The 22,177-nt window shown below is 39.2% G+C and overlaps 1 protein-coding gene and 1 long non-coding RNA gene across 5 annotated transcripts in view; one reads left to right on the top strand and one right to left on the bottom strand.

The window, feature by feature from the left end:
- Simc1 (SUMO interacting motifs containing 1) overlaps positions 1–18,046 on the bottom strand; it is a 96,506-nt gene extending 78,460 nt beyond the window's left edge. For 2 of the 4 annotated variants that reach the window (XR_003583553.3, XM_027941009.2), the window contains exon 1: positions 7,498–7,733. Coding sequence is in view for 3 of the 4 variants with exons in the window: in XM_027941009.2 (XP_027796810.2) it covers positions 7,498–7,626 (129 nt within the window). In the remaining variant the exon portion in view is untranslated. Of the gene's footprint in view, positions 1–7,497; positions 7,734–17,870 lie in introns of those variants that run through there. The other 2 variants (XM_027941010.2, XM_027941011.2) reach the window with 1 other exon arrangement.
- Positions 18,047–18,125: 79 nt separating this feature from the next.
- On the top strand, positions 18,126–21,466 carry LOC114097233 (uncharacterized). The gene is made up of 2 exons (XR_003583560.2): positions 18,126–18,234; positions 21,289–21,466. It is a non-coding gene; the product is annotated as an uncharacterized lncRNA (long non-coding RNA).
- Positions 21,467–22,177: the final 711 nt, after the last annotated feature.

Raw genomic sequence — 22,177 nt, 5'->3', positions numbered from 1 at the left:
TATTTTTTTAATTTTTTTTTTTTTGTACCAGGGACGGGGATTGAACTCAGGGGCACCTGACCACTGCACCACAACCCCAGCCCTATTTTGTATTTTATTTAGAGACACTCAGTTACTTAGTGCCTTGCCATTGCTGAGGCTAGCTTTGAACTTGTGATCCTCCTGCCTCAGCCTCCCAAGCTGCTAGGATTACAGGCATGTACCACCGAGCCCAGCTCAAAAATATTTTTATAATCTTAGGAGTGATGAAAGCAATAAGTATGACAAAAAAAATCACAAAGGAAAAAAATGATGTAATGAAATACATAAAAATTTAAAACTTCTTTAGGGCTCAGGTTGTAGCTCTGTGGTAGAGCACTTGCCTAGCATGCGTCAGGCATTGGGTTCAATCTTCAGCACCACATAAGAGAGAGAGAGAGAGAGAGAGAGACAGACAGATGTTGTGTCTATCTACAACTAAAAATTTTTTAAAAAATTAAAACTTCTTTTAAAGAAAAACAACCAAAAGTTGGTGGGGGAAAAATCACTTCATTAATTTAAGGGGTGAAGTTGTATTTGAAAGGGATGTTAGAAATAACAGAGGACGAGCTGGTATGGCCCTGAAACAAACCTAAGTACAAAAGGCAAAAATTTCATGAAAGAAAGATACCCATATTGCTCTAGTCAATTTTCTTAGGGCATACTGTTTGACTCAATAGCAATATTTCTTAGGAAATTACAAGAGCTAAGGGCGCCGTGAGTCAGAAAACAAGGATAAAAACCAAAAAAAAAAAAAATGTGTCATAATATCACACCTTTCCTAAAAACACAATCTATTTTCCCTATTGCACCTACTATTATTTTGTTCATTTGTTAGTTTTCTGCCTATCCCTCCCCAATAGAAGAATGTAGTTCCATGCCATCTTTTTTTTCCTTCAGTTGTAGATGACACAATACCTTTATTTTATTTATTTATTTTTATGTAGTGCTGAGGATTGAACCCAGTGCCTCAAAAACTGGGAGACAAGTACTCCATAACTGAGCTACACACCTAGCCCCCATGCCATCTTGTTCATATCTGGTTCCCGAGGTCATTGCATGTGCTTAGTAAGTATTTATTGAATGAATGAATGACTATAAAAAAATTAAGCCAGGCGCAGTGGTGTAGGACTGTAGACTTATGAGGCTGAAGCACAAGGTTTGCAACTTCAAAGCCAGCCTCTGCAATTTAGCAAGGCCCCAAATAACTTAGTGAGACCCTGTCTCAAAATAAAAACTAAAGGGATGTACCTTAGTGGTAAAGTGCTTCTGGGTTCAATTCCTGGTACTAAAAAAAAAAAATTAACCAAAGCCATGAGAATTCACAGAATCTGGTTATCCAGTCAATAAAGATTAGAAAAAAAACAAAAATACCTACTTTTTCTTCCTAATACTCTGTACTCTGTAAATTATCTGCCATTACATTTATGGTTTATTTACTTTTACAATCTTCCCCAACTAAAATGAAATCTCCATCAGGGCAGGGACTGAGTTTGCTCACAAATGAATTAACAACATTTATAAAGAGTGCCTGGTATACAGTAAGTGCTCAATAAATAGTTATTGAATAAATTGATGATACAGAGGTAAGACTAGGTAGTGGGGAAAAGGGCATGTTTGATCACACCCTTAGTGAGAACAGTACACAATTTCTGTATGAAATTGGTCAATATATATCAAAAGCTCAGAAAACAGGGTATACTCTGACTCACCTCTAAAAGAAACTCATGCTAAGTAAAAAAATGAACAAATATTATGAGGAAATTTCACACTGGGTTGTTTATAACAGAAAATTTAGAAATGAAGGTATGATTTTCATTAGAAGGAGATCATAAATGTAACTATAATCTGCACAAAGAAATACATTAAAATATTGATAAAGATAAAATTTCTTTCCATTCTAACAAATGCTTAAGATACAATGAGAGAAAAAGGCAGGCTAAAACCCCCCACATATACAGCAAGACTTCATTTTGGCAAAATCATCAAAACATATTGAGGAGGGAGCACATAGGTATATATAGATGCACAGATACATTTGCAGGTAGTAAAACAAACATCACACTGATTATCTCAGGATGGTGAGATTAAGGACAATTTTAATGTTCTTCATAGCTCAACCCAAATTAAAAGGTTATCTGAAAATATTCTGGTTTTGTTAAAAAACAGAAAAAAAAACCTATCAAAAACACTGCACTGACACATTTCATCAATTCAAAGAAGACTAAAGCTTATGTTAAGAATTAAGAATTCAAAAATGCCTTGTGTGTGTGTGTGTGTGTGTGTGTGTGTGTGTGTTGTGGGGGTATTTGGGTGGGTGGTGTGTTAAACTCAGGGGTGCTCTACCACTGACCCAGTTGTCCTTATTTTATGTTTTGAGATAGGGTCTTCCTAAATTGTCCAGGCTAGCCTTGAACTTGCAATCCTCCTGCCTTAATCTCCTAAACAGCTGGGATTACAGCTGTGCACCACCCTACCCGAGCTCAGAATGTTAATTACAATTGATGGCTTTTTGATTTGCTGAATTCAAGTTACTTCCCCTTAGTCAAAAAGAAAATTATATAAAATTTGCTTCTTTTATTTCATTGTCTGAAACACTTGAGAAAGACTTGGCTTAGAGATAACACAAAAAATAGCCAAAACTACCATTTTTGCTGAACACTTTACTGGCATTCCCTCATTAAAAACCTATAACAAACAACAAATCCCACTATGTTGTATAATTATAATGCACTAATAAAAAACAACTAATAGTTTTTAAAAACCCATAATAATCTCACTAGGTAGGTATTAATTTTTTCAGGCTTGAAATGCTAAGAGATGATGGAACTTGCCAAAGAAGGTGCTTGGTGGGGCATCTTGATTTCAACACAGGTCTCTTAACCTTGGAGCCTTCGGGAAAATTTGCTTTAGGCTTTATAACTTTTTTGAAAGAGTCTCAAAGCCTCTGATTCTTTACATTGTTATCCTACCACTCTTACCTAACTTTCAAGAAAGATAAAAGCAGATGAAGCCTGGAGCTTTTAGAAAGCTGGAATAAATATCTGCAGAACCAAGATTTTAATTGGGTATTGCTTTTTGGAACTTGTCTACTTCTATTCAACTCAAAAGGCTCAAGATCAATATGCTTGGCTAGGTGGTCACAGGGGAGGAAAACAGTCTACCAGAAATATGGGTTTGAGAAGTCACCACAGACCAGGATAAGGATACATTTTCATTGAAGGAAGCTGAACCAGGATGAATGAAAATGGACAAAACCTGAGTGGAAAGGAAGCTGGTAAAGAGGACAAAATTAGGGCTGGGGATGTGGCTCAAGCGGTAGCACGCTCGCCTGGCATGCGTGCAGCCCGGGTTCGATCCTCAGCACCACATACCAACAAAGATGTTGTGTCTGCCAATAACTAAAAATAAATAAATAAATAAATATGTTTAAAAAAAAAAGAGGACAAAATTAAAGGAGAACTGAGAAAAGGGAGGTACTTGGAGTAAAGGCAGTTGTGAGTTACTCTGCAGTATTTTTTCCTCCCACCTTTTACCTCTATCTACTCTTTTCCTCAATGAGCTCAGTCTTCTGAGCTTCAATACTCCCTTCTATTCAGAAAACGCCAAATCTCTCTAGTCCTGACTTTTCTCTAGAGTTAACTCCTGAGAGCTGGCCATATCCATCTACACTCCTAATAAGCACTTTATTTATTTATTTTTGAGGTGCTGGGGATCAAACCAATGGCTTCGCATGTGCTAGGTAGGTGCTCTACTACTGAGCTACATCCCCAGTCCTATTTTTAAATTATTCTCTTATTTTGAGAAAGGGTCTAGCTAAATTGCTAGGCAGGCCTGGAACTCGCAATTGTCCTGCCTGTCTTCTGAGTCACTGGTATTACAGGCATGGACTACCAGGCCAGCCTCCTGTCAGCACTTTAAATCCAGTGGATCCTCTTCCCTGAGCCTGTTCATCAAACACCTATGTGGTCAGGCACAGTGGCACAAGCCTGTAATACTGCAACTTGGCAGGCTGAAACAGTTCTAAAACCAGCCTCAGCAATTTAGTGAGACCCTGCCTCAAAATAAAAAAATAAAAAGCGGCTGCTATTTACAATAGCCTCATAAAAAAGAATACAATACTTGGGGGGCTGGGGATGTGGCTCAAGTGGTAGCACGCTTGCCTAGCATGCGTGAGGCACTGGGTTTGATTCTCAGTACCACATAAAAATAAAATATATTGTGTCCACCTAAAACTAAAAAATAAATATTGAAAAAAATACAATACTTGGGAATCAATTTAACAAAAGAGGTGAAAGACCTCTGTAATGAAAACTACATAACACTAAAGAAAGAAATGGAAGATGACCTTAGAAGATGGAAAGATCTCCCATGCTCCTGGATAGGCAGAATCAATATTGTTGAAGTGGCCATACTACCCAAAGTGCTATACAGATTCAATGTGTTTCCAATTAAAATCCCAATGTCATTCCTTACAGAAACAGAAAAAGCAATCATGAAATTCATTTGGAAAAATAAGAAAATCCAAAATAACCAAAGCAATCCTTAGCAAGAAGAGTGAAACAGGAGGCATCACAATACCAGATCTTAAACTACACTACAAAGCAACAGTAATAAAAATGGCATGGAATTGGCACCAAAACAGACATGTAGACTGATGGTACAGAATGGAAGACACAGAGTCAAACCCACATAAATACAGTAATCTCATACTAGACAAAGGCGCCAAAAACATACATTGAACAAAAGACAGCCTCAACAAATGGTGCTGGGAAAACTGGAAATCCATATGCAGCAAAATGAAACTAAACCCCCATCTCTTACCATGCACAAAACTCAAAGTGAATCAAGGACACAGGAATTAGACCAGAGACCCTACACCTAACAGAAGAAAAATCTTTATCATTTTGATTTAGGCCACAACTTCCATAACAAGACTCCTAAAGCACAAGAAATAAAATCAATAATCAATAAGTGGGATGAATTCAAACAAAAAAGCTTCTTCTCAGCAAAAGCAACAATCAATGAGATGAACAGAAAGCCTACAATTTGGGAGCAAATTTTTGCCACACACAGGTCACATAGAGCACTAATCTCCAGGATATATAAAGAACTCAAAAAACTTATCAAAAAAACAACTAAAAAACCCCCAATCAATAAATGTGCTAAGGAGCTGAACAGACACTTCTCAGAAGAAGATATACAATAGATAACAAATATATGAAAAAATGTTCAACATCTCTAGTCATTAGAGAAATGCAAATCAAAACTCTCACCCCAGTCAGAATGGCAGTTAACAAAAGTACAAGCAACAGTAAGTGTTGGTGAGGATTTAGGGGAAAAGGCACATTGCTGATGGGACTGCAAATTGGTGCAACCACTCTGGAAAGCAGTATGGAAATTCCTTAGGAAACCTGGAATGGAACCACCATTTGACCCAGCTATCCCACTCCTCGGTTTATACCCCAAAGACTGAAAAACAGCATAACTACATTAACAAAGCCACTTCCATGTTTATAGCAGCACAATTCACAATTGCTAAACTATGGAAACAACTTAGATGCCCTTCAACAGATGAATGGATAAAGAAACTGTGGTACATATACACAAAGGAATATTACTCAGCATTAAAAGAGAATAAAATTATGGCATTTGCAGGTAAATGGATGGAGTTGGAGAATATCATGCAAAGCGAAATAAGCCAATCCCCCCCCTAAAAACAGGGGCCTAATGCTTTCTTTATTAAGTGAATGCTAATCCATAAGAGGGAAGAGGGTATGGGATGAGTGGAGGAAATTTGGATGGGGCAAAGGTGGGGAGTGGGTAAGGGGGTAAGATAGTGGAATAAAATGGACATCAATACCCTAGGTACATGTATGATTACATGAATGGTGTGCATCTACTTCAAGTACAACCAGAGAAGTGAAAAATTCTGCTCCATTTGTGTACAATAAATCGAAGAGTTTTCTACTGATTAGAACTAATAAAAACAGACAAATAAAGGGCTGGGAGTGTAGCTCAGTGTCTAGGTGCCCCTGAGTTTAATCCCCAATACCTAAATAAAAAGCAACAACAAAAAAACCCAAACATCTATCTGAACCACTCTTTCATCCAACAATTAATTATTATAATTCTATTATCTCCCACACACTCTGTCACAGCATTAGGTACATCCATTCACTCATGGAAGTTTGGTCATTTCTCCCTTGAAAATCATCCGTTTGTCCAACTCAACTGAATTCTTTTCTAAGAGGTACTGAGAATCTCTCTTCCTTGAACCATGGCAACCTCAACACTCTGTTTGCATGCCATTCTTTCTGTAGTGATCACCTAGCACTTAGCACAGTACCTGGAACACAGAAGAAAGGGCTTCACTTTCAGGGACTGTAGACTTTCTGGGAAGGGAAATGAGGGAGCAGAAGCTATAAGACTTGTCTCCAAGAATATGAAGTACTGTGTTTTCCTTAAGCTGTAAAACCTATACACATAAAATCAGCCTGATTCTTTTTTTCCAGAGGTATGGTTTTGGAATGCCAGAAAGATTGTTTTCTGATTTAAAAAAACAAAACTGTCCACTTTCTATCCCTTAAGTACTCAATAACCACTTGTTGAATATATCACCTTCCATGACAGAGACCACGAATGTTGTATCCTCCATTGTATGCTCAGCCCTGTAACATCTGGCCATAGTAAGGGTTCAATAAATATCTGTGGAGGATTCTGGAAAGGCAGGGGCCATAGATATTTTATTCACCACAGCAGCAAGAACAAAGATGAAGGGCCTGAGGTTAAAAGAGATAGTACAGGATGTACCGCCCTCCCCCATTCCCCCAGGACTTGGTACGTGTTTGCTAAGCGAAATAGATCGCTCTCCTCCACAACTCCAAAATCGGGCCCCTTGCTTCGCGGCCAGGCCCTGGAGTGCGGCCACCATCTGGCCCAGGCCCGTACTTCCCTCCCTCCCAGCCTGGGCTCCTGTTACCTCCCTGCACACATCTGTGCCCACCACAAGCCAAACAATTACGCGCTCCCGCGTCCCTGCCTCGAGGTCTGGATCGTAGCCGGGGCCTGGCCAGGACCTCCACCAAATTTACTCCCCGCCAAATTTCCGTGGACGTCCGCGGCCAGGATGGCCTAAGACCGCCGCCTGCCACCGGCTCTGGCAACCCCAGCACCAGGAGCGCCAGGACGTAGTCCATGTGCTCGGCCGCCCGTCGCTCTCCAGCCATAGCCCACTCGGCTTTCAGCGCTGAGCCAGGAGGCCTGGCCACTCCGGCCCGGCCCGGCCCGGCCCCGCCGCGCTCCTCGAGGCCCGAGGCGGGGAAGGCGGGAAGCGGCTGCAGCTGTGAGGCGCCGAGCGGCGGGGGGCTGGGGCACAGAGGGCAGCAGGCCGGCCGAGGGTTCCGACGATGCGAGGCCCGAGCTGCGGCGATGCTCGGGCCACTACGGGGCTCGGCGAACAGCGGCTCGCACACTCACCACTGTCCGGCGGGGCAGCGCGCCAGAGGTCCGGGACAGGGCCCGGCGGAATCGCCGCGCCCGGCCCGAGCGGGTTCCCCCGGAGCTCTCGGAGCCGCTGTCGTCCGAGATCACGATAAAGTCCTCCATTGCTACGGGTCCCGGCCAAGCCAGAGCGCGAGCGGTCGGCGACCCAGGCGGCGGAGGCAGCGGTGACTTCGGTTCCCGCTGCTGAAGCGACCGTGGCGGCGGCAACCCGGGATATCCCCCGCCTGCCCCGCCCCTTTCCGTCCCTAGTCCCGCCCTAGCAACACACGCCCCGCCCACTTCTCGGAGCCCCGCCCATCGGCGGGCGGCGGGAGACTGGGTCAGGGCCATGATCTTTGTGCTAGGCGGCAGCACCCTTCCTCCCTTCTCGAGGAGAAAAAAAAAGAAAAAAGAAAACGAGTTGCAGCTGGCTTGGGCTGGTGTTGGGGGCGGATGTGCGAGGTGCTGAGGCTGCGGGGCTGAGCCAGCTGCTTCCCTTTGAAAGTGCGAAGAGAGGTGTGATCAGCCCCTGCCCGGTGGAGGTGTGAACTGCCCTTTCTGAGAAGAGGGCTTAACTGACAGGGAGAGGGGTCCCTTGAAGGTGGGTGACCTGATCTGTGACTTACTAGACTCACTGACGGGGTAGAGTGTGCCCTGACTGACTGAAGGAGAGGCTGGCTTCCAACTGACGGAGTAGAGGGGCCCCCAACTGACAGTGGGTGACCCAGACTCTTACTGATTAATGAGGTAGACAGATCCTGAGTGACTGAAGTGGGTAATCTAGTCTCTTACTGATTGATGGCTACAGGGGCCACCAGCTGACTGAGGTAGTGGAGACAAACCCCACTTATTTGTGTACATGTGCAAATATACCTGTAGGATAAATTCCTAGAAGTGAAATATTGGGTCAAAAGCAGTGTTTTTGTTGTTTTGGTAAATGATGCCAAATTATCCTGCTAAATGGTTCCAATTGTTGCAGTTTCACCAACATTACATGTATCTCAGGAATTTAAACTATGAGATGTAGAGAGTTGTTCAATTGGTAGCTGGGTGAATAGCTTTAAAAAGTACACACACAAAAAGAATTTATGGAATGAGTCTCCAAAATTTGCATTTCTAGCAAGTTCCCAGGTGATCTGGTGACCACACTTTGAGAAACACTGGTCTGGTGGATAAGGATTTTAGGATCAATAGATTTCAGATATTCTGGTCAAATAGATGAAGGGTTCTGAAGGGATACATTAAGTTGACTTCACCTAATAATGCCATTAAACATTTAGATTATTGAACTCTACTTTTTGTATGAATGCTGGGGATTGAACCTAGGTCTCATGTGTGCTAAACTCACTCTCTACCACTGAGCTACACTGCAAATCTCAACTCCCTGCTGCCTGAAACACCGTCTTCTCTAGATTACTGTGATTCTGCATTTCTCTTATCACTTCTTTGTAGTCTTTTTAGTTGACTCCAATTCTTCTATTCATCACCCCTTAAATCTTTGTGTTCCTCAGAGTTCTGACATGGGCTCCCTTCAGACACTACCGTCTTATATAATCTCAAAAATTCCCATGGCTTCAATGATCATTTTGATGGCAACAACCCCCCATGTTTATCTCCAGCACAGACCTATCCTTAAACTATAATTGTATATATCTAGATGACTATTGATGTTCCTAGGCATCTCACGTTGAAGATGTCTGCAACTGAACTCGCCTCTAACCACCCTCTAACCACCCCTTACTGCTCTCCTTCACTCTTCCCTGTCTCACTAAGTGGTGCTAACACCAGCCAGCAATTGCTCAAGTAAGTATTGTGCTTCTTTTCTATCTTTCCTCATCAACAGTTCTTACCTGTTTTAGCTCCTAAATCTCTCTCTATTGCTCTCTCTCTCTCTTTCTTTCTTCTTCTTTTTTTTTTCTTTCTGTATTGTAGTGGCACCCCCTCCTCCACAGAAAATCTTAACTAAACTTCTCCAGAAATCTTCACCAAAATTGACTTTAGGACTATCAGCATTAAGAGTCTTTACAAAAGAGTTCAATTAGGTAAATTTCCTATTTTCCTGTTGCTCTATTTTACTTGGCCACCGGCCTGGAAGAAATCAGCATTCCGGGTGCTGAAAACCCCTTTACTAGTTTTTCACAAATATTTATCCAGTATAATAGTTTGTAGAAGTGTGTTTAAAATGCAAAATGTGATAGTAAAAGACAAATACTTTAACAAGGCTTCTGGCCTTGAGCTGGAGCCTCACAGAGATGTCTACATTTCTAAGACAAGAGAAGTTACCAGTTGGGCTCCATGAGAACAGCTGGCAGGGGGAGGAAAGAAAAGGGAGAAGTAGCACTCCCCTTCTCAGGTGTAGTTCTTGAAGGGTTAACTTGCCCAGAACAGTAAAAGGAAAAGCTGCTTTTATGTGAATTTCTGCAGACTGCGGGACTTCTGAGCCCCTCCCCTTACATGCTGGGTATAAAATTCTGAAACAGCCTGAACTTGGGGTTCAGAGGATTAATTGATTACAGTGAAAACTGTACCCTCTGAACCTGATGCAGCCAAATAAAACTGTTTCCTGCTATTTTTGGTGCTCTACCTCTGTCCCCTACAACAGTGTGGTGATTGAACCCAGAAGTATCCTACCAGTGAACTACATCCACAGGCCTTTTATTTTTTATTTTGAGACGTGGTCTCAGTAAGTTTCCTAGGCTGACCTCAAACTTGCTATCCTGTTACTCAACTTCCTGAGTTGCTGGGATTGCAGGCATGCCACCACGCTCAGCCCCTCTTAAATATCTCTTACATCCATTCATTTCTTTTGGCTTCTACAGTGATACTAGCCAAGCTAAGATCACCTCTGGCCCAGTCTATTGTAGTAGCTTTCTAGATAGGAAGACTAGATAGTCTTCCAGAATCTACTCTTGTATTTTTTTGATTCTTTTCTGTACATTCAACCAAAGCGATCTTGAAGAAAATATGTAGCTATGTTCTCTTCAGTGATTTCCTAGTAATACTGTCTTTGTCAGTTCTAGCTGCCATAACAAAATACTTAGACTGAGTGGCTTAAACAATAGAAATTTATTTCTCAACAGTTCTGAAGGCTGAGAAGTCCAAGATTAAGGTGCCAATCAATTCTGTTCCTGGTGAGGGTTGCAGATGGCCAACCTATCACTGTGTCCTCGAGTGGCCTTTTTATGCAGAGGGAGAAGAAGAGCTCTCCTTTGTCCTCTTGTAAAAAGCCACTAATTCCATCCTTAGGAGCATGCCCTCATTATCTAATTTAATCCTAATTATCTTTCAAAGACCCATATCTCCAAAGACCATTTCATAGGGGGTTAGGGCTTAAAAATATGAATTTTGGGGAACACAAACATTCTATCCCATAACACTGTATAAGTTTCCAAACAAATATAACTTTATATGCATTTTTCTTGGTTTTATAAATATATATTGTAAATACATTATATGTAGAGTAAATATCATATATTTACTCACCAAATTCTTACTGAGCATTTGTACTACAGTCAAGAAATATAATTGCGAACAAGATAGACTTGGTCCTTGGTCTCACAGTGCTTATTGTTTAATGGGTAGATGAACAATAAACTAGGGAATCTTTTTTCAATACTTTTATTAGTTGTTGATGGATCTTTATTTTATTTACTTCTTTATTTATATGAGGTGCTGAGGATCAACTCAGTGCCTCACACATGCTAGGCAAGAGCTCTACCACTGAGCCACAACTCAAGCCCCGGAAATCTTTATATTTCAAATTATGTAGCCAGTGTGAAAAGACTCAAATTGTGAATCGCAAATATGAAATGGTTTTATTTTTTCCCAATAACCATTACCATTGTCTAGAAATCCTCTTGCTCTCTGGATAGTGCATTCCCTTATGAGCATCCAAACTCCAGACCCATTTTGCAGTCACTTTTGATAATTAATAAATACAATCTCATTCCAAGTATTAAAATTTAGAGCCTGACCATTTAAAATATTTAACCTCCTGTTTAATTCATAGCTCTTCCTGTTTTCCTGGTGCAGATGAGCATGTGGCAACAACAGCTTTTGGGGAAGAAGGTGATGATGTCACTCTTCTCTGAACTCTTTCTCTTTCCAACTGAGGATGAAGAAAGGGAAGGAATGATCTCTGCAAGACTGTCCATAAAGAATTGGCTGTTCTCTCTTCTATTTGTTGCTACTTCAGTAATAGTTCTTCCACTGTGTCAGGTGTCCAGGTGTCAGCTCTATTACACATTGTGCATATTGCTGTTTTCTGTGGGCTTCCCTTGAGCACTCTCTAAACTAGGAGATTTCAGGCTCAACTTCTTTTTCCTGCACACCTGCATCATAAGTTACAATCTAACATATAGCATTTTGTTGTTGAGGGAACCTCATCTGGAAGAACTTCTTGAGGAATGCCAGCAAGAACCTTAGGCCTCAACCATTTTGTGTGCCAGCCAATTGAAGCACACATGTAGAGCTTAACATTTATAATTAAAGCAGAAAGGTAATGCAGATATCTCCCATCCTGAAATTCCTCTTTTAGCACCAACCATCTCTCTCCTCTTTTCTTTCATCCCCAGGGACATCAGAGTCTCAGTCAGGACAATGATTCGGTGAATTCAGACAGGTTCTCAAGTTGGGGAGAGGAGTAAAGAATAATTTGTTGCACCTTAAGTTGTGGGAAAGGAGTCAGGAACAAGCTGAACGGTCCTATCTTCAGCTGGAGAGAGATAATGGATGGTTTCGATCTACGATCAATAATAGTCATCCATGGATTTATTAGATACTTGGAAAATTTCAAATACCCATTTTTATTGTAGAATTTATGATAAAATGATTAATATTAATAAAGGATTTTCAAGAGTAAAAATAGTAATATTTTAGGGGTACAACTGGGTTCTGATTGTGAGTATCTTTCTCATCAGCTATTGGGTCTGAAACTCATGAAACACAGGTCTGACAGTGTCATATGAGAACACCTGAAAAGCACCTTGTCTTTACTTAGTAATCCAGATATGATGAATACTGGCCCTGAAGTGGCTTTCCTTAACATTGTAAGTAATGTCATCTGTTGAGAGCCATAGCCGAGCCAGAATGGCACCTGGCATTTTACCAGAAGGAGTGGTTGAGAGGTGACCAGCGAGCCATTAAGATGATGATAATTAAGTTAAGCTGTGTATAATTGTTGTGACTGGATGATGCTGGATTGAAATAGGCTGTGTGTTCAGTTGTATACGGACCTCTGCTATCCGGTGGGCGCCCGTTGAGTTCTCCGGGAGCCGGGTTGAGAGTGGAGAGAGTTCCTGGGGAGAGTGTGTGGAGTGCCGGTGAGAGTTTGGGCAATAAAGTAGTTCCTGTTTGAACCTACAAGTGCCTCGTGGCGGCTCGGTTATTTTGTGCCCAGCCAGACTGCAGCAGTCATCTAAATTTTCTTGGCTATCCTGGGTTTGTCCTGAAACATGCTGTTTTCCCTTGATTCCAAAATGATGGTTCCCTTTTCAGAAATATAGTGTGTGTGTGTTTTAAGGTGGTACTTCTTCTTAGACTTACCTGCTTGAAATCATATAATAATACTATATAAATTAAGAAGCTAATGTAGTCTTTTATGCACTTATTGAGTGTCTGCTAGATGCCAGGCACCATGCTAGGGGCCAGAGATAAAGCAGTGAACAGAGCAGTCATTATCTCTTTTCTCACAGAGCTTAGCACTTAAGGAGGTATCCCTGTTTTATGAATGAAGAAAAATAATTCTACATCTTTACTTTTTATGATAATTAATTTTTAATTTAAAAATTGTACATGAAAACATGTGAAAATGCAAATCAATACCATAATGAGGCTGGGCGCCTGTGGCAACTCAAGGGACTGAGGCAGGAAGATTGCAAGATCAAGGCCAGCCTTGGCAACTTAGTGAGACCCTCAGCAACTTAATTCAGTGGTAAAGAGACCCTGGGTTCCATCTCCAGTACCAAAAACCAAAGCAAGCAAAGAATAAAACGATAATGGGATACTATTTCACACCCATTGAGGCAGTTATTTTTTAAAAACAGAAATCAAGTATTTGCAAGAATGTGGTACATTGTTGGTGGGAATGTAAAATGGTGTAGCAAATATGGAAAACAGTTTGTCATTTTTTCAAAAAGTTAGACATTAAATCATCATATGATCCCCCAATTTTACTCCCTGACATCTGCCCCAGATAATTGAAAGCAGAGACTTGGTCAGATAATGGTTTGCTGATCTTCACAGCAGCAATTCTTATAATAAACAAAAGGTAGAAATTACTCAAATGTCTATCAGCAGATGGATTTTATCTTAAATGAGGTATATACTCATACAATAGATATTCCAGCATGAAAAAGAGTGAAATACCGATATGTGTCACAATGTGGATGAACCTTGAAAACATTGTGATAAGTGAAATAAGCCAAACACAAAAGGACAAATATTGAATGATTCCACTTATATGAGATACTTGGAACAGGCAAATTCATAGAGACAAAAATAGAGTAGAGGTGCCTAGGAGTTCTAGGAGGGGAGAATGGAGAATTGTCTAATGCAAGCAGAGTTTTTGTTTGAGATGATAGAACATTATGGAAATGAATAGTGGTGATAGTTATACAACATTGTCTATGTACTAGTGTCACTAAATTGTATACTTAAAAATAGATATAATGGAAAATTTCTTATGCATATTTTACCACAATAAAAATGATATGTGAATATTTTCCTTTCATAAAAAATTAAACACATTATAGACAAAGGTAAAGGTCCCTTTGTCCATCTCCCCAATCCTAATGTCCAGTTCTTCCTCTTCAGTGCTTCTGTGTTTATTCCTCCAGAACCTTTTCTGTGTATTTACTGAATTCATATGCACTTATTAAAATGGCACACATTTCAAGCTTTATCCAAGAACATATCTGTTTTAGTATTTAAGTATTTGAAACCCTCATTTGCAATAAAAATGTTATAAGCAATAAGCTTCCAACCTTATTAATAGGGATTTTTTTTTTAGTGGTTATGATTCTTAAAAGGTTATTTTTTTCTTTCATTTTTCTTTTTTTCAATACATGGCAGGGTCAGTGCCTGCAGACCCACTTTGTTTATGTTGAAGGTGGAGAGCTCGGTTTCTCCCCTGCCCTAGGGAACACTCTGTCCCTCATGCTGAATTCCAGGTGTATAATCTCCCAGTTTAAGGATACCCCTGACTTTTCTACTGGATTGGTTTACCAGGCAACCTCTCAGTTAAGATAACTTTATTTAAATAATTTTCTTATCCTTTCCCCCTGCTTATATCACAGATTTTGATTTGCTGAGAAATCAAGTAGGTGTCGAAGTCTTTGAAAAGTTTTTGTTTTATACCTTATGTTCAAAGATGATACATTCTCATTTGAGGAAAATTGAAGCAATCAGAATGGTTACAAAGCAGAATATGTAATCCCCTCAAATTTAATTATTTCTTTCCACATATCTCCACATATGCAAACACAATTTTACATAAATTGGGTCATAGTATGCATATTGTGTTGCTTGGATTTCTTAAATTAATATGTCCTTATGGTTTACTGTGTTAGTGAATATGGATCTATATTAACTACATTATCCATTTTATTGGTTCCTATGAAATTTAAAAAATAACCTGGCATTTGCTCTTCATATTGTAGAGAATAGCACAGAGAAGCAAACACAAAAGTATAGTACATTCTTCCTTCCCTGACATCCCAAATTGAACAGTTTGTAAAGTTAAGAAACACACATCTATGAAATTAGAAAATTCTTGTTTTAAAACTTTTTAAAATTTTTTAGAAGTATTTTATTTATTTATCTATTTATTTTTTTAGAAGTATTTATTTTATTTATTTGTTTTTATGTGATGCTAAGGATTGAACCCAGGGCCTCACATGTGTTAAATGAGCGTTCTACTGCTGAGCCATAATCCCAGCCCAAAATTAGAAAATTCTTGCTTTAAAAAGTTACAAAATGAAAAGTGAAAGTTGAATGCCACTCTCCCTTTTCTAATTTTTCTCCTTATGATTAAATAATTTTATTAGTTTTTTGTGAGTCCTTCAAAATGTATAAAATTAATGCATATTCTTATTTCTTTCTACTTTTGTTTGTTTTTGACAAAAAGGAAAGATCACACTCTATGCAAGCATTTACTTATTTTTTTCACTTGATGTATCTTTGGGATTATTTCCTAACTGCAATGCAAAACAGCCTTTGCACATTTATCTTATTTTTAATTTATTTTAACGGTTACATAAGAACATAAAAGTTGTACATATTAATGGGGTACCATGTAATATTTTAATACATGTATATGTTATATAATGTTTAGATCAGGTTCTTTCTCTTTTTAATGGCTGCATTAAAAAAGCCATTGGTTAGTGTATGCCACAATTTATTTAACCAGTTCACTATGATAAATATTTTGGTTGTTTCTAGGATTTTGCTTATTTATTTCTATAATGTTAGGAGAACATTTTTTACTTAAACAAGTCTTGCCAGTATATCTGTAAGGTCCTTGCTGGATGACCATCTTAAGTGACAGCCACCATTTTAAGAAACAGTATTGCTTTCCCACCCAAGGGCCTTTCTGAGAAAGGCTCACCACTCCCTTATACCAACTCAACCTTTCGTTGTTAGGACCCACCTGGCTCTAATCTCTGAGCCTGCTCCAATAAAGTCCCTAACCCCAAGCTACTTTGGAGTTCTCGCTACTTTGGAGTTCTCGCAAGGATTCCTGGAGAGTTTCCATTGGTTGGGGAAGTGCCGGAGGCGGGATTTCCGGTTGGTATGTGGTTCCTGGAGGAGCCGCGTGGCCTTAGGGAGATTTCCCGGGGAGCGTGTGTGGAGTGTGCTGGTGGAGTTCAGAAATAAAGTTTGTTCCTGCTTCAGTGGCTCATGATTTGTGCCCAGCCAGACTGCAGCATTGCTTAGTACCTGGGTTTTGCTAAGGCAGGCTTTGAACTCACGATCTTTCTGCCTCAGCCTCCCAAGCTGCAATACACCTGGCCATTGTCTTCTTTTGTAAATATTTGAAATTCTTCAGAATAAAAAAGAATTGTTTTGAGCTATTATGCCTGACTCCAAAAAATAATGTTTAAAAACTGTTTGATGACCACCATGTAAGGCATGTGTTCACTTATATCTTTAGTGTATGAGAAAACTCATATATTTCCTCTAGTGCTGGGTGTTAGTGCTGTTTAATTTTTGTCAATATCATGTTTGCAAAAAGGCATTTGTTGCTGTAATTTGCATTTACTTTACCACCAGTGAAGCTGACTATCTTGAGATGAGGTCAAGCTTCCTTTTTTGGCAGGTGGCTGCCAGGCCACAGTGTTTCTAAATGTTACCACCTAGGGGTGCTGGGGTCCTTGTCTCCCTTCAGCAAAGAATTGAAGAATAAAACACATAGGTAGCAAGCAAGCAGCAGGTTTATTGCAAAAGCGTCAGAAACAGTCTTCTTCAAAGGGAAGGGGACCCAGAGCTGGGAATCTGGTGGGGAAATTTTGACTTGTTCTTTTTAAGGTCTCTGGACTTTCTTCTTTATCCCCCTTCTGTCCATGCTTTCCTCACTATTATGGATTGGGGCCCCAGTGTCCAGGCATCTGTTCTAATTTTTCTATTGTATCCCCCACTTAGGAGTACAAATATGGAAATGTCTGTCTGATTGGATCCCCTCCTGTGTCCACAAGCACATTCTTTAAGCAGGAAGTTGACCTCCTTAGAAGACCCTCTCCATGCTTCTTTGTTCTGGCCCTGTCCCCAACTTCCTCACCGTCTTGCCCTGGCTGCCTACACCCTTCTACATCTCCCTCATAAATGAACATAAAGAATAGTTTCTAGAATATAAAGATGTAGAAAGGCCACTCGGTGACCATGTTTGGAATGACGTAGAGACAAAACCACTTGGAAACTACATGAACAATAAAACATCTTCCACTTCTGACTGAACCAAGTGACTGAGTTGGTAAAAGCAATGACAATTTTAGGCTTGCTTTAATCCTCTGACCTCTTAGATTGAAATTACTAAAATATCCAGCCACTGAATTAGCCCAGTTTATTGACAACTTTCCATCCCAACTAATCCCTAGTTCTTTAACTTTTCTTGGAATAATCCAGCACACAAGCCAAATCCTGTGAGCAGCCGCTTCCAGTGTCCTCTTGCTCAGCCTCTGGAGTACTTAATAATTACTTGGAAGCAGATTGTCTTTAAATGCAAGCATATATTCAATCACACCAATCATCAAACACAAACAATTAATGCAAAAAGTGTTGGTTATGCTGGAGCACCCCAATTAATGTATACCAATTAAATACAACAAGCAGCAAATCACACAATCCTAGGGAAACCACAAGCCCTAAAGTACCTCTGATGCCATGCGACTTCTCTTAGCCGAAGAGCTGAAGTTGTCATTTTCTGGTGGTTCTCTCCAGCGGAAGGTGGAATGTCAAGGAATGGTGGGTTGGTCTGGGGACTGACAGCAAGGTGGCCAGTCTTATTGATGTCCTCAGAGCAAAGCTCTTTGATGTCACAGGACAAGCAGTTTACATACAGTTCCAAGTTGTGCTCATTATTATCACACTCCAGTGTTGTTCTGTCTCTAGATGATGGTCCTTATCAATTGTGTCCAGTCATGACTAAGCATGTCTGTGGCTGCTGTTCCTTAGAGCCAGCAACTTAGTGAGTGCAGCATGCCCCAGCATGTCTATGGCAGATGCTCCCTACAAGAGGTAAATCAACTATATTTTACTATAGATATTGTTTCTGGTGGCCTTCAATTGGTGGTTTTGAAATGATGTATTTTGAAAGTTTATTTTTCATTTGATTTTCCTCTTTTGGGGAACACTTTTTCATTTTTAATGGGTAGATCTGTAAATTTCCCTTTTGTTTATGAGTCAATTTCATTTTTTACCTTCCACATTCTTCTCTAGGAGCCATAAGTATTACTTCTTAGTCAGAAGAGATTAAAAAATAAGAGTTCCCATTTAGGTTAGATCACTCCAAGTTTGATGACATTAGCAAGAATTTTCAGGTTTTTGTTAATTCACCAATAAGGCTGCAGGTGATGAGGTTGGGGGTAGTTTCTGAGCTAAATTGGATCTATTTGGTAGAGACTCTTCTGGATCTTTCTTTTTTCTTTTTCTTTTATTTTTTATTCTAATTTGTTATATATGACTTCTGCTTCTTTCTTGACCACCAAATCTAGTTTACTGAGGTTGAGAAGGGTGTGTGTGTGTGTGTATGTGTGTGTGTGTTTACCATATATTGTTCATTAGATAGTGAAGGAGAAAAGTTGTTCTAATGCAATTTTATTTCATCATCCTGTAAATCTGATATTTCTATAATAATTCTGCTGTGAGATATATAAAAAATTCAATAATTCTTTGTTAATAGTTATTTTATTGATATAAAACATTACTATTTATCCTTTTTGTGCTTTTCATCTTATTTTACTGTTACATTAATATTGTAACACATACAACATATCCTTTGTTTGGTGTACTGGGAAAATATTTTGATGTTTTAAGTCCTTGTGTTTTTATCCAATATGTGGCTCTGACTTCATTCAGAACTAGATTGAATCATCCCTCTCCTTAAGGGAGATGGCATAATAGAATGTGAATACAAAAGAGGCAAATTCTTGGCTTATGAATTTTAAAACTGGGCCCAAGTGTAAGACAGTCTGAGTCAGTTTCTTCTCCCTCACTTGGGGGAAGAGAAGAATCAGGTCATGTTGTTTGTCCATTTTCTTAAATGTTACTCCTCTCTCTTGTAGAGTATAGGGTTTATCACTTTTGGTGTTAAGAGTTTTGCTCAAATATTTTGTTCTTTTTTGGGGGGCATTCATCTTAATTTTTGAAGTTCCATGTCAGTGCACATGTGAGTGCTGACTCTCGTTATCACACCTTATTGCCAGTAATTTCAGGAAGAGTTTGGACTTGCTGCTAATTGAGGTATGTTAGTGTCCAGTCTTCTGGAACCAGGGACCAACACATTGCGGAGAACACCACATTGCGGAGTCTCTTGGGGCTCAGGTACTTATATTCTCTCTCATCTACCTAGAGGTAGATGCCTCTGCTGCCAGTGGCTTGGCAAAAACTGGGGAGTTTCTAATGAAACTGCTTATAGCAACTTTTCTCCCTCAATTATGTAATGAAATGAGCAATATATGGTAAACACACACACACACACACACACACACACACACCCCTTCTCAACATCAGCAAACTATATTGATGGTAAAAAAAAACAAAAACAAACAGAAAAGAACCTAAAGAGTCTACCTACAACAGACAGAAAGGACCAGTTTAGCTCAGAAACTACCCCCACCTTCACTGCCCAGTAATGCTTCTGTGAACATTTTTGTGCAGTCTGTGTGGATACGTCATCTCATTTTTCTTGCCCAATGTGAAGGAGGAGATGAACACCTGATTGGCAAAGAGTGCAGAAGGTAGTCCTCAGTTCTCCTGGTAACAAAAAATATTTGGAGACAGCATTGTCTCCTTTGTTGTTCTCTGCTTAGAGATGGCTCACTCTCTTGAGAGTGCATATAAATAATAGCAACAATAATTTTTATCAGCTGAAGGATGTCCTTATTGGATAACTATGTAATCACAGTATACAATTCACCTGGCTTGTGAATTTTAAAAATATGCAATTTTTGAAAGATCTCTTTCTTTGGGGTGGAGTAGGAGTTGCATTACTTCTGTTTTCTACACATAGTGAGACTTTACTAATATTTTAAGTAATAACTAGTGACACTACTTCAAATGTGTGTCATTTTAATTCAAACATAAAGTAACAGTATATTCTGCCTTCATTATGAAATTAGAATAAAAAATATTAATTGGGGAAATAAACATGGAAAAACCAACTTTACATGTTTAGAAGAGTCTGAAAGCACTGAATACATTCACAAACGATTGGTACAAGTGAATTGGTATTAACATCTATACATTTGCAGGACTCACAAATTTTTCTGAGTGGAGCAGTCTCAAATCATATAGGGATAAATTGCAGGAGGAGTCTATAATATAGTTTGGGGAGGGCAACATAATGGGCAATTACATGATTTTGGAGAAAAATAATCCAAATGCTTCATAAATAATATGTTAAATTTCCAGGTATCTGTTATGAGAATTTGTTGAATGAAATGAAAAAGACTTTTACAGTATATTCATGTTTGCAATCCTGTGCCTCCATTAAAAAATAAGGGAGATATACATTTCTACATGTTTTGTCATGACACAACTCCCAGGATTTATGTTTCAAGAAAAAAGTAAGGTACACAACAGTATGTACACTATGTTACCATCTCTGAGTATGTGCACCCACACATCTATAGTAGAAGGATTTCTCTGGAGGATTGTCAAATCCTCAGGTTGTGGCTCAGTGGCAAAGTGTTGCCTCACACATGTGAGGCACTGGGTTCTATTCTCAGCACCACATAAAAATAAATAAACAAAATTAAAAAAAAATATGTCAGCAATGCTGTCTCTGGGGAAAACTGATTAACTGGGTAATGGGAACGGAAGGGAGACCCATTTTAATGGAATGTGATTCTGTTTTACTTGACTTTGTCTCTTGAAAAACAAGGAACTTTGCATTCCTTTCCTCCTGTAAATGTAAGACCAAAGTCAATGAAACAATTGTTTGGAGTTGTTTGGAGTTGTTAAACAAATTGTTTGGAGTTGTTAAACAAATCATGATTTTATTGACTTATTTTAATGGAGTTGCTGGCAGGATAAAATATAAGCCTGGACATGCTATCTTCTTTTCACCAGAAATGGCAAAACTGCTTGATCCTGGGATGAATATGGAGGAAAGCAGAGAATACATAGGAAGAAAGCAAGACATTCTGAAGATACCATTTGAACATGTGGATCCAGCAATGCCTGACTGACTGGACTCATTCCTGGACTTTATAATCCTTTAAGCTAATAAATGTCCTTTTGCGATAAACCAGTTGGAAATGGGTTTCTGTCACTTACAAATGTAAATACACATGGGGTACTGCCCTGACATTGCATTTCCATGGGATTTTTACGTAAGTGTGCAATATTGCTTAGCCCTTTCTGATTTTCCCATATCTTTTCTTTTAAAAATACTTTATTTTGAAAAATGTCAAACTTAAAATCGTGCTGCAACTTATAAGTATGGAACAATGAAATTTCATATATCCTTCATCTAGAATCATCAGTTAATATTTTAAAAATAGTTGCCTCAAATGTTTTGTTGTTGTTATTATATTTGTTGAATCATTTGAGAATTCGTTATAGACATTATGAATTCTTACCCCTAAATGTAAACATGTAACTCCTAAAAGTAAGAACATTCTCTTATCAATACAGTATCAAACTCATGAAAATTAACTTTGATACAATATTACCATCTACTATACAACTCATGTTCCAATTTTTCCAATTGTCCTTTTTAAAAGTTGAATGCTTGCCTAGCACGTGCAAGGCCCTGGGTTCGATCTTCAGCATCACATAAAAATAAATAAATAAAATAAAGGTATTGTGTCCAATTACAACTAAAAAATAAATACTAAAAAAGTTTTTTTAAAAAAAATACAGTTGGAGAAAATACATGAAATTTATCATGTGTGAATTTCATCTCAATAAAACATTGTAAAAGTCAATAATCATTAGGAGTAAGGCTGTGGTGAGC

Source organism: Marmota flaviventris, chromosome 5 (assembly GCF_047511675.1).
Source record: "Marmota flaviventris isolate mMarFla1 chromosome 5, mMarFla1.hap1, whole genome shotgun sequence".
NCBI classification, from domain to species: Eukaryota; Metazoa; Chordata; class Mammalia; order Rodentia; family Sciuridae; genus Marmota; species Marmota flaviventris.
This window is presented reverse-complemented; position numbering and strand designations above follow the sequence as displayed.